We start from the raw sequence: 12,796 nt of genomic DNA on the forward strand, positions 1-12,796 counted from the left end.
TTACTTTTTTATTCTTTTTAAATTAGTTTCACTTGAATGAAGAGGTTGGGAGCTGGATCTCTCTCATCAGTCTACCGAAGAGAGATGATTAAATTGGTCCTGATTGTCATGTTGGTAGCTGGCGGGTTGTAGCCAGCTGCCCGTCCCCAGAAATCAAACTGATATATTTGGCAAAGCAGTTAATTCTTCTTTGAAACATGCTTTTTAGTTGATTTTTTGTTTGTTTGTTTTCACATCATTCTCACTTCCAAATACCAATTCCCCAACCAATGGAATCTTCCATTGTCACAAAGAAGTAAATTAGACCTGCCCATTGACTGTCACACTGGAAATATGTTGGACGTAGGTTTCATTTTCAGCCCTTCACCTCAGTTACTTCATACCCTAGAGATAAGTATTTGGCAATCAGGCGATGACTTAATGATTTCTTTCTCTTTTATTTCTCTTGTGCCTATTCAGGGGATGTCTCAGGAATTTATGTGAAAAATATAATACCAGGCAGTGCTGCAGATCATAATGGCCAAATTCATGCCCATGACAGGATAGTTGCTGTAAGTAACCAAATTTAGTTTGAGAATTGGAACAAATTTTTTTAAAAATTCTCTTTATTATCTCTGTGGGGAGGGAGGTTAGGCATTCAGTGTATTCTTATTCTTGAAGTTCATCTAACTAAAAAGCTCTTGGAGACCAGGTTTCTATAGGAAAAGATATGGGAAACTTCCCCAAGGTGGATGGCAGGGGGAAAAGCTTATGAAGAAAAACTAAGGAAATTATTTCTGCTTAGCTTGGAGGAGGCTGGTAGGAGTTTAATAATCCTGGCAGATCCCAAATTCTACAGCGATGGGCTTCCATTATTGCAGTGGGGACTTGGGTTATTCTTTGGGAAATGTACTTGGGCCATAAAGGAATAACTAAGGAAGATTAAAGAATCCCCTTTGCTGCAAATTTTTTTATTGTTCAGGTTTATTATTTCACATGATTGAATTATATTTCTGCTTAGAAATCAATTGATAGATGGCTAGATGACTTCATAAGGATCTCTGAAAGCTGACTGAGAGCCCTGAGACTTCAGGATTTTGGGGGGAACAAGGGTGTGCTTGTTCCAGGATGGCCCCTAGCCTGCAACCAGAGAGTTCTTTTTTATGTGTGATATACATTCCTTTTAGTACAAACTAACCTGCCTCTTTCTACCTAGTTCTGAGAGTACTAGAAGGAGGATCTAGGCCTCATATCCAGTAGAGTTACACCTGAGAATCTAAGGCTTCCCAACACCTTATTCCTTAATGGAACTTTCTAAATAGCACTTACCTCCCAGATTTATTGTGAGGATTAAATGAATTTGTGAAATGCTTAAAACAGTGCTGGACACATTAGTAGGAGCTTAATAATGGCTTGTTTCTTTCCTCTCTCCTTCTCTCCTTTCTTCCCTTTCTCCCTTCCTCTCTCCTTCCCTCTTTTCTTTCCTCCTTCCTTCCTTCCTTCTCCCTCCCTTTTTCCTTTTCTCACTCTCTCCCTCCCCCCCTCTTTCCTCCTTCCTTCCTTCCTTCCCCCTCCCTTTTTCCTTTTTTCCTTTTCTCACTCTCCCTCCTCCCCTCTCTTTCTTTCCTCCTTCCTTCCTTCTTCCTCCCTTCTTTCCTTTTCTCACTCTCTCCCTCCTCCCCTCTTTTCTTTCCTCCTTCCTTCCTTCTCCCTCCCTTCTTTGCTTTTTTCCTTTTCTCACTCTCTCCCTCCTTCCTTCCTTCCTTCCTTCCTTCCTTCCTTCCTTCCTTCCTTCCTTCCTTCCTTCCTTCCTTCCTTCCTTCTTTCCTTCTCCCTCCCTTCTTTCCTTCCTTCCATAGGTGGATGGAATAGATATCCAGGGTTTTGCCAATCAGGATGTCATTGAGGTGTTGCGCAAGGCAGGAGACACAGTGCACCTGACTCTAGTCCGACCCAAGGTGTCTTCCTCACCTCGCCCTCTTGACAGATCTTTAGACGAAGGTAAATCTTTTTCATGGCTCCACTTTCCATGAATCTTGTAGTTCAAGAGGGGTCGTGGTTGCTGAACTGAGTGGCATTTGTACCTCCCTCCAAATAGTCCTCTTTTATGAAATTTGGTGATAAGCAAATGCACTTGAATTGAAGCTTTATGAGTGTGTAACAAGTCTTCCCTCCCTGGGCCTCAGTTTACTCACTGTAAAATAAGAAGTTTGGATGAGGGGAACACTGAGAATCTGTGGCCCTGGATACCTTGGGACAATGAGCAACAGTGGAATGGGAGCCATCGGTTGACCTTGAACTGCCTGTTATGATGATGCACCATTCCCAAGTGGGAAGACGTTAGATCTCTGACACGTGTGGCAATGCTGATTTCTTACTCCTCCAGATGGAAATGAGAATCAGTTCTCTAAGAAGCTTGTCCTTTCCAAAATATGTCTATTATTCACATTTGAATAATAAAGTGGCACCTTTCACCTTCGGGTCTTGGCACCTGATAAACCTTAAGTCTCATATTACTTTGAAAGCTACATTTTATTCTAAAACCCGTATGAATTTAATCTTCTGATTGACTTTATACTGTCATGAGAAAGAATATTTCTGAACAGAGAGAGCCCAGTGTCTTCATTGCTGCTTTTCCCTGGCAGGACTTGCGTGATCCGAAATGTTGGCTGTAATTTTATAATTCTTTCATTTCTTAATGTATTGACCTCAAAATGTGTATATGAACAGAGGTTGAAAACCTAAGGGAATACCTTTTAGTGTAGCAGTGATGACTGGAGCAGGCTGTTCAGAGTCTAGTAATGTTGCAGCACAATTTATCTGGGAGGAAGAAAGTTGATTTTCTCCAGTAAGGCAGCTACAGGGAGAACTTAGACCTGGAAACCTTTTCCGTCAACTGATAGCGATCTTTATTTAAATTGAAGCCTGCAATTTACCATGAAAGTAATTTTGCTGTTAAAAATAGATGACCCGTCAACTTCATTTTATGCTCCACATTTAAAACCGCCAGATTCTTCAAGAGGAATAGTTATAAAAATGCAATATTGAGTTTAGAGAAGTTTAAGTCAATATTTATGTTAAATCTAATGGTTATAACAGCTGATATGGGGCACTTGGCTCTAATTTGCTGTCCATGGTAGAGTATGTCGGCTTGGTGAACAGGAGGAATCTTTTATGGGGCAGATTTAAGGTTGTATGGGGAGGGGAAAGATGGATTGTGGATCGATGGTTTGACTTGGAGTCAGGAAGCCCTGGCTTTGAATAACAGCACCAACTCTTAATAGCTGTGCGATCCTGGGCACATCACTAGACCTCTCTGATCCTCAGCTTCATCATGTAAAATGGGGCCAATAATATTTCATTCTGTGCCTCATATGGTTGTGAGACTCATTCATTCAACAAGTATTTGTTAATCATCTGCTCTGTGCTAGATGCTGGAGATACAAAGACATAAACAAGGGTGGTCCCTTCTCAGGCAGTGGATAGAGAGCACTTGGCAAAGTAATCTGAAGGGCTACATCACTGTCCTTATTATCATGATCCCACAGTCTGTCTTTAAAGTTGAAACTGAACCCCTTTTAATTCAGGCAGGTTGTCATTTTAAAAATTTGATGATTTACCCAAAATACTCTGCCCACTTCTTGCTTCCTCTGTGAAGCAGCTTATCTGCCCAAGATCTAATTCAAAACTACTTGGCATTTCCCTGTGTTTCCTCATCTTTAAACTGAGGGTGTTTGACCACGGGACTTCTAAGGTCCTTTCCAGTTCTGATCATGGGATCCCATGAGCTTATGTTCTTAGGTCCACATAGTTTCCCCTTTCTTAAACTTCAAACTCTTTTTGGTAGAATTGTGGATGATCCTGAGTCAGAAAGGTTATACTCTATTGCTTTGTTGTGAAACTTACAAGTATTTCTACATGGAGAATCCCTGGAGGCGAAGGACCATGGCTTTGGTTTCTTTGATGTCTGTCTCATCTCCTTCCATCCAAGGGCACAAGACTCCATCTAGAGCTTAGACAGTGCTGGACATCAGAAGCCATGCTGAAGAAGAGGGACCCATAGAAGGAGTCTTGAAAACCTGAGTCAGGAAAAATGACATGCCTGTTAAGTACTGTGAGTGCTGGGGATACAAAGAAAGGCAAAAGTCAGTCCCTGCTCTGCAGGAGCTTCCAGGCCATCCTGCCCCAGATATTCACTGGCTGTGTGACCCAGGACAAGTCACTTTAAAAAAAAAAGTTCTGTGCCTCAGTTTCCTCATCTGTAAAAATGGTGATAATAATAGCACCTGTTGTGTCAAATGAATTAGCCTGTGTGAAGTACTTTGTAAACCTTAAAGCACTATATAAAACTAGTTAATATTATTGTGAATATCTATTTAATGAATGAAAATATTTAAATTTTTAAAATAATGTTGAAGAACCTTTTAATTAGCAATTTTAAGACTAAGCATAAGAAAACGTTTTAAGACAGAGGGTTGAAAATCCTAAATGGATGATATTTTGGGTGAAATGAATAATTCCTTTTCTTTGTGGAACACTCAACACTTTACAAACTGCTTCCATGTACTTTATCTCATTCCATAATACCCTTTCTGAAGGGCTGGAGAGAAGGCCAAGAAACTGGAGAAAAGGACTAGATAGGTCTGATAAAAAAAGAAAAAGGATACTGCATTCAGAATCAATAAACTTTTTTTAGGGGGGGGCAGGGAGGCATTCAGGGTTAGGTGACTTGCCCAGGGTCACATAGCTAGTAAGTGTCTCAGGCCAGATTTGAATTCGGGTCTTCCTGACTCAAAGGCTGGTGCTCTATCTACTGTACCACCTAGCTGCCCCTCAAAATCAACCAGTTCTTGAGGTGAGTCCTGACTCTGCCTGTGTGACCTTGAATAAGTCACTGCACTATTGATCTTTAATTTCCCCCTTTATAAATTGAGTATTTGGCTAGTTAATTCATAAGGTCCTTCTTTTTTTTTTTTAAATTTTAGCAAGGCAATCGGGGTTAAGTGACTTGCCCAAGGTCACATAGCTAGTACATGTCAAGTGTTTGGTCTGAGGCTGAATTTGAACTCAGGTCCTCCTGACTTCAGGGCCAGTGCTCTATCCACTGCGCCACCTAGCTGCCCCTCATAAGGTCCTTCTAGCTTGAAGTCCTATGCCATATAAACCGGATAATTTGCTGTTTTGGGGACTTTTGTAGCACCACCCAAAACACCAACCTTATTTTTAACTGGAGCTGTGGAGACTGAAACAAATTTAGATGATGAAGATGAAATGAAGCAAGAGAAAGCGGATCATTGGAAAGATGAGGATAAGCCAAAGCCGATGCCACAGACTTTCGGTAAGTCCATGCTGTGTATTTCAGGGGCTTGGATGTCTTATATCTTCTATTTTCAATAGCTTGGAATCAAGTCCTGATTCTGCCACTAACTCACTGTGTAATCTCATCCCAATTCCTTAGCCCCTCTGTGCCTGTTTTCTTTTCTGTATAATCTGAAAACTTAATAGACGATGGGGTTCTTAACCTTTCCTGTATGTATCATGGCCTCTGAGGTCCCTTCCAATTCTATATGTTGATCTATATGTTTTCCTCCCATTATAATTTCACTTTGTTTTTTGATTAGTGGGGAGTATAAATGAAGGATAGAGTCTTTAAGACAGATGCGTGAAAGGCTGGACATTCTACCAGCCAGTGCACTGTCCCTGAACCCTGTCAGGACATCTGTGTTCTACGTGTTGGTCAGTCACTGCCCTCATTCGGTCACCAGTGGCAGGAATCCCTAACAAGCCGAAGAAGCTGCCATGTGATTCCTGATGATGATGTGGGAGTCTTTACACACCTTTCCACCAGTGCCTCCTTAGGCCTTTGACAGTCTTTATGTTCCACATGAAGCAAATAGGGATCACATGAAGGAAATTGAGATTTGTGGGGTTTTTTGCTACTGTCTCCTCCACCTTGGAAATACACAGTGAGAAGCAGCTTGTTGTAGTGACTAGAAGACTGGCCTTAGATCAGGAAGATTTGAGTTCAAGCCCAGTTTTAGACACCTATTGGGTCTTTGAATGACCCTGGGCAAGTCACTTCCCCTCTGATCACCTCTAGCAACTCTCCTAAGATTAAGTTATAAATTAATTTACGGTCTATAGCAATTGAGGGAGTTTTTATACCAGGCATTCCCAACATGGAAGAAATCACAGGTCTGGGGTAAAAATATTAAATATGAAATTAGGGATTTACCAAATGCTTATACAGGGGAGATTTGACAGGATGAATTTTAGTTAATATTCTTTTTTTTCCATCTAAAATTGCCAGTCTCTTTTGATCCTGAGATTCTTAACCAATCTATCTCCTTTCTATCAATATATTCCAATTCTATAAGTACTCTTTGTCCTAATTAGGTTGGGAAATGCTGGTCTTTAAGGAGGTTTCTACCTTTTGTATTTACTGTAAAAGTGTGACTGGCTTTGACTTGTATTTCTCAGAAATACCGAACTTAATGCTTTTAGAGATATGAATGTCTAATTCCATTGGCTTTGTGGTTTTCCCAGGTAGATCTGTGTTCACACATTGTAAGAATAGGTCAGAATAGTTGCACTTCTCACATTTCTTAGAGAATCCAGCCCATGGCTCTGCTTTAAAATTCAGGGTTTTGTGGCCTTTTTTTTAAAATTTTGCTCCATTTTGAAGGGATGCCATGGATTTTCAATCTTGGGCTAGGTGCATAGTAGGCATTTAATGTTGACTTGAACTGAAATGTCAGGGGAGTGACAGATGGGAATCTGGAGTCTCCTGTCCTAACAAAACATTACCCACAGCGGTGAGCACTTAACCATGGTTTCATTTTTACCCTCTTAACATCAAAGAGTCACAGATTGGCAGCTGGAAGGGGCCCTGAAAGATGGCAGGAAACTGCATCTCCCCTATGATGTTTGATGGTTAAGCCTTTGGGCCATGTCTATGCGGTGAGCTTTTGTTCATCTGTTGGGGGATATTGTTGGTGCCCAAGTATGTTAGCCTCCTGGATTTAGAGTCGGAGAGGGTTTTACAGACCAGTTTGTCCAAAATTGTTTTTCATAAACTGCGGCCTGGAGAGGTTCAGTAACTTGTCCATGGTCACACAAATGACGCCATGAAAACTCATTATCGGGAAAACGTCATCATCCCGGGAGATCCATCTAGTCATGGTTCTCTACCTCATCTCTCCCTTCTGATTGGAGGGTGGAGCCAGGGACTCTAAAACCTCTGAATAAGGGTGGGGCTCAGCTCAGATGTCTCATTTCTCACCTCACTGCACTACTCTGGGACTTCTCTGACCACGCCCCCATGTTGGGTAACTCACCCTCCCTCACCTTTTACTTCCTTTTGAGTGTTCTTCCATGAGATTGGGTTTTTTTGGTAGTTTGCTGATTTTTTTTCCTGCAAATTATAATTTTTATTTTATTTTCTCCCATTAGACTGTAAGCTCCTTGAAGGTAGAGATGGGTATTTTAAAAAATTTGTGTCCCTAGTGTTTCGCACAGTCCCTAGAACATAGCAGGTGTTTAATAAATGTTCATTGACTGACTTATTGACACAAGTAGCAAATGGAAGATCAACAATTCAAGCCAAGGTCCCTTGACTCCAAGGATAGCTCTCTGTCATGGCACCATGTTAAATCTGTCCTTGGAGCTCGGAAGCTTCTGTGAGATAAGAGAATAAGGCAATCCACATTTATTAAGTGCCTACTGTGTTCCAGGCAATGTGCTAAGTGCTTTCACAAATATTGCCTAATTGGATCCTCACTATGACCCCATAAGGTAGGTGCTATTATTATTCCCATTTTACAGTGGAGGAGACTGAGGCAGACAGAGGTTAAGTGACTTGCCCAAGGTTGTCTAGATAGTACAGGTTTGAGACTGGATGAGCTCAGGTCTTCTTGACTCCCTGTACTGTATTTCCTAACTACCTTCAAATCAATTAGCTTCAACATTTGTTTGTTGTAAGGCACTGAGCACCTGGACTGGGAATTACAAAGACAAGAATGAAAGGAGTTTTGTCCTCAAGGATCTCAGTTCTAGTCTGTTGAATTACTTTCTTTGTTCACCTCTTCCCCCATGTCTGCTTAAGACTCATCTGCTCAGCTTCATTATGCTGGTTTTTGGCTTCCCAACGATCTTCCTTTATTAGCATTGGTTCTGGACCAAAGGTAGGGCAACTCTGAATCACAGATGCATAGCTACTGTCCTTGCATTAGCAGAGATTTCTTTGAGAGGAGCTTTATTAAGGATAGTGTTTTACATCAGTCTGAGAATTAAGTTTTCCATTCCCAGTAGGGAAGAGATTGGAGGAAGTAGGGGAGCGAAACTGAGGGTGAGAAAGGACAGCTCCTGTCTTGTAGTTTCTGTTGAATTCATCTTTACCATCTGCCTCCTGGATCTTGTCGCTTGTAAATTCTGGTTATCACATGAGGAGGATTAAGGGTATAGTGGACAAAGCCCCCAGACTGGAAGTTAGGAGACAGATGTAAGCTTGACTCCCAGCTTTGCCTCTTTCTTGGCCCTCATTGCCTGGAATGTACTCTCTCTTTCCCTCTGCCTCTTTGAATCCCCAGTGAGTCCAATATCAATAAGCTGGTAAAAGATTTGGAACAATCTTTTCCCTCTTCAGCCTGTGCCCAGGGCCCCAGGTTAGATCATGTCACTTTTGGGGCAATTCATGGCATGGTTATTGTAATCTCTGTTAGATAGGCTGTCCCAAAAGTCTTAGTGTCGTTTTAAGTTACAAATAGCATTAAGACGTTTGGGATACCCTGTGTAATAGCTGAACATTGAAATGTGCCAATGGGGTAGGAGCTTGAGGGCAGGAGAAGGGAGGATTGAGTGCAATTGGCAATTTTTAAGAAAACTCTTTATTGCAAATTCAGGTAGAGAGATATTGCTGGATCTGGAGTCCAGAGAAATGGCTTCAGGTACTTCCTAGCTGTGTGACCCTGGGTAGTCTTTTGACTTCTGCCTGTCTCAGTTTCCCCAACTGTAAAATGGCAGATAGTAATAGCACCTACCTCCCAGGGTTATTGTGAAGACCAAATGAGATCGTATTTGTAGAGCTCTTTGTAAATATTTAAGGACTGTACATGCTAGCTGTTATTATTCAGCTCATCTTTGGCATATTGTTACTAGTTTTTGCAGTCCCTTAGAGCAGGTACAACACTTCCTTAAAATGTGATTGGGAAATGTTTAACAAAATCAATTGAAATTCAGTGAAACGTTGTTTAGTCACGTCCTACTCTTTGTGATCCTATTTGGTGTTTTCTTGGCAAAGATATTGGAGTGGTTGGCTGTTTTCTTCTCTGGCTTATTTTTCAGAAGAGGAAACTGAAGCAAACAGGGTTGAGTGACTTCCCCAGGGTCACACAGCTTATAAGTGTCTGAGGCCATATTTGAAGTCAAGAAGACTCCAGTCTAGGCACTGTATCCACTGTAGCACCACGTAACTGCCCAACAAAAATTACAGTTCAACAAAATCCACTAATGTCGCCACTACTTCTGATGATATATGCTGCATTTTGCCTCTTTTGTCCTCCACCTCTGCCCCAAGGAGGGATAAATTATTCAAAGAACCGAAGGAAGGCCTCTTCATTTGTTGAGTCTATTCTTTAAGGAGTAGACAGTGGACAAAAAACAGCGTGGGAAGTTTCCATCTCCACTGTTGGAAGGATATCTGCTTCAAGGAGCTGACACATTGCCCAAATGGAGGATAAAGATGTGTGGTGTCCTGCCATGTTTACGTTCTAGTACCTTGTAATCTGATCTGGTCCTCACAAGAATCCTGTGATGTAGGCAAGGAAGTGATTGTCATCCCCGTTTTATAGATGATGAGATAGAATGAAAGCGATTTACTTAATGACATGTGGTCAGTGTGAGTGGTAGGCTTGAGATTGGACCCCAGAATATTCAGAGGTCAGAAGTATTTCTCCTCCTGACACCGGCTAAAATAGTATATAACCTTGAATAAAACAAATAGAAAGTTAACCTCATCTTAAAAATGTAGACTGGCAAAAGAAGATTACCGTATCACCAAGTTACCGTGATACCACTGAATTTGAAGATTGTTGTCAAAGGGTCTTAATAGGATTCTGGAATAGTTCTTTCATATTTCAAGGATCCATGGTGTTGTTGGGTGTGGCTACTCTTGGCGCCAGTGCAGTTGGACTGTCTATTATAGGTACTCTCTGAGTTGCTGTGGATAAAAAAATACAGCCATTCTTCTGGCAGAGAGTCTGTCTGAACCCTCTTAGGCTGATGCGTGAATGAAGGACGTTCTTCCACTGCTGGGTCTGTACTCAGTCAACCTACAAGCATTAATTAAGTGGCCGTCAGGAGTCAGCCATTGTCCTGGGCCCTCAACATACAAATATAATAGTTCCTGCCCTCAAGGAGCTTACATTCTGTTCATAAGCTTTTCAGCTTAGCAGGCCTTATCTGAACATATTACTCTACCTGCACAGCCCTTTGAGAACCAAGGGTCTGTCCTCTCCCTGACTCCATGAGACACCAAAGGTAGATGGTATAGTGGATAGCATGCTGGACATGGCGCTAAGAAGAACTGACCTAGATAATCACTTGCCTCTTGTGTTGTCTGTGAGATGAAGAGCTTAGATTCATGGGCCTCCAAGAGCCATCCCATCTCTAAATCTATGACCCTGTGATGTCACTTCCCCTTGGAGAGGTTACTTTGTGGAATGGCGCTCTTGCAAGAACTCAGGTTATTGGAATGCCTCCATCTAACTCACCTTAGGAGACATAACTCTTGTTGTCAGATTTACAGTGCAGCATCTTTTCAGGATTCCTAAGCTTCATTCTGGGATGATGAAGGTGCAGCCCCTAATGGAGTATCGTAGGCATCTCTGCTTGAGGACCAAAGAGCCTGGGAGTGTGGAAGGCCACACTCAGATCTGCAGCCAGCTGGCTCATGTTGGCTGTGATAATCTTTCTCTGACTTATCCAGGCTTGTGACAAACTGTGGAGGCTTTTGTGTTTCTTGTTTTTTTAAAAGGGAGCAGAGTTTGTTTTTGAGAGCTCTGTCCAGGGAACTGGGGGCATTAGGCTCTTACCTGTTTAGTGTGGCTCAGGCTGGAGACTTTGATACTTGGGCTGTGCTGGGAGTGAGGTCATCCAGAGGGTAGGCTGGATGACATAATGTGATCATCTCACTTTGCGGGGTGACGGTTGAAAAGATAGACAGGTCAGGGTAGCTGTACTCCCTACAAAGACTGGCCCGGAACCAGACCTCCAGGAGCTCATGTTACTGACAGCCCTCATTAAGCCAGACAAGCCTCAATCCCTGCCAAGTGTGGAAAGAAGACTGAGTCTCAGCTCATATGGCTGCATGCTCATGAGAACAGAGATTTCCCAGTAAGGGCAGGGTCCTCCAGCAGAGTGGAAGAAATAGCCTGAGGTGGCTAGGTTTGGCATTGGTTAGAGTATGCAACTTGGAGTCAGGAAGACCTGGGTTCAAATCCCACTTCAGATCCTTATGAGCTTTGTGACCCTGGGCAAGTCACTTCAACATTTCCTGCCTCAGTTTCCTCATCTGTACAATGAGGGAGTTGGATGCCTTTCAATTCCCTTCCAGCTCTGAATCTGATTATGTGACTTAAGTGGTTAACATTTAGAGTAATCCAATCCAATAATCTTTGGCTAAGTATCTTCTGTGGTGCTAAGCCCTGGGGATACAGAGGATAAGAAAGCAAAGGTCCTTACTCTCAGACTGTTTACATTCTAATGGGTGGGGACTTACAGGTTGGGAGGGAGTGGGTAGACATGGGATTCCATCCAATCAATGATCTTCATAGCTAGCTTTTAATCTCTCTGGTTCTCAGCTTCATTCTCTGTTCTTTGAGGGAGTTGGGCTTAGGTTATGTACAAGGTCCTTTCCATCTCTAACTCTGTGATCCCATAATTGTGAAGTGATTAATATTTAAGGCAATACAATCTACCAGTCTTTTGTTAAGTAACCACTATGGTGCCAAAGACAAAAATGGAGTTGTCTCTGTCCTCAAAGAGCTTCTATTCTAAGAGAGATTACATTCTGGGGGCTCAAAGGAGAAAGGAAGTTCAGACCAGTGATTGATTTCACCTGTGTGAGGACCTCCTCATGTAGAAAGGTTCCTCCGTTGATGCAAATCAGCGAGACATCTGTAAATTTTAGCCCATTTTATCGATGCCTTGCTAGAGTACTGAAAGGGTTAGAGACTTGTCCAGGGTCACACAGCCAGTTATTAGAGGGAGGACTTTAATTTCTGTGTGTTTTTGACTCCAAGTTGGCAATTTAGCTGGTACCTCCTGTTGCTGGCGGTGGGTGTTGGGCAGGGTGGGCTCCGATAATGATTGGAGAGGAGGGAGAGACAAAGTAATTAAGGAATTGAGGAAGGGGGCCCCTGGGTGGAACCTTGAAGAAAGCTACACATTCTAAGAGGCAGCGGTGAGGAAGAAGAAGTGGAGGAGGGAGGTGGCCAGCACGGCTTTTAGTTCTAACCAGAAGTTTGGTTTCTAGTTCTCGTTTGTAAATCCTCATTTCTCCTTTAAGACCCTCCACCAAAGAGATGAGAAAACTCCCCAAACCAATGTAGGCAAGCCCTGTTTCCACAACTCATTGTCTTATGGAGTTGCCAGGGTGCTGCATAGTTGGTGGACTAGACCAGGGTCACACAGCCAAGATGTGTCTCGAACCCAGGCTGTCCCTCCAGATTCCCTCGACGGCTCTCACTCAGCCAGAAATGGGAGTGGCAGGTGGCCTGGGAAGAGAATCCTCCTTTGTTGGAGCTCTCTTTGACCTCAT

The 12,796-nt window shown here is 42.5% G+C and overlaps 1 protein-coding gene across 3 annotated transcripts in view; it reads left to right on the forward strand.

Moving 5' to 3' along the window:
- Positions 1–12,796, forward strand: part of PATJ (PATJ crumbs cell polarity complex component) — a 340,451-nt gene that overhangs the window by 37,738 nt on the left and 289,917 nt on the right. For all 3 annotated transcript variants that reach the window (XM_020993089.2, XM_078156676.1, XM_020993086.2), the window contains exons 10-12: positions 460–551; positions 1,839–1,980; positions 5,177–5,317. In XM_020993089.2, the coding sequence (XP_020848748.1) occupies positions 460–551; positions 1,839–1,980; positions 5,177–5,317 (375 nt within the window). The remainder of the gene's footprint in view (positions 1–459; positions 552–1,838; positions 1,981–5,176; positions 5,318–12,796) is intronic.

Source organism: Phascolarctos cinereus, unplaced genomic scaffold (assembly GCF_003287225.1).
Source record: "Phascolarctos cinereus isolate Bilbo 61053 unplaced genomic scaffold, phaCin_HiC Scaffold_5;HRSCAF=322, whole genome shotgun sequence".
Taxonomy (NCBI): domain Eukaryota; kingdom Metazoa; phylum Chordata; class Mammalia; order Diprotodontia; family Phascolarctidae; genus Phascolarctos; species Phascolarctos cinereus.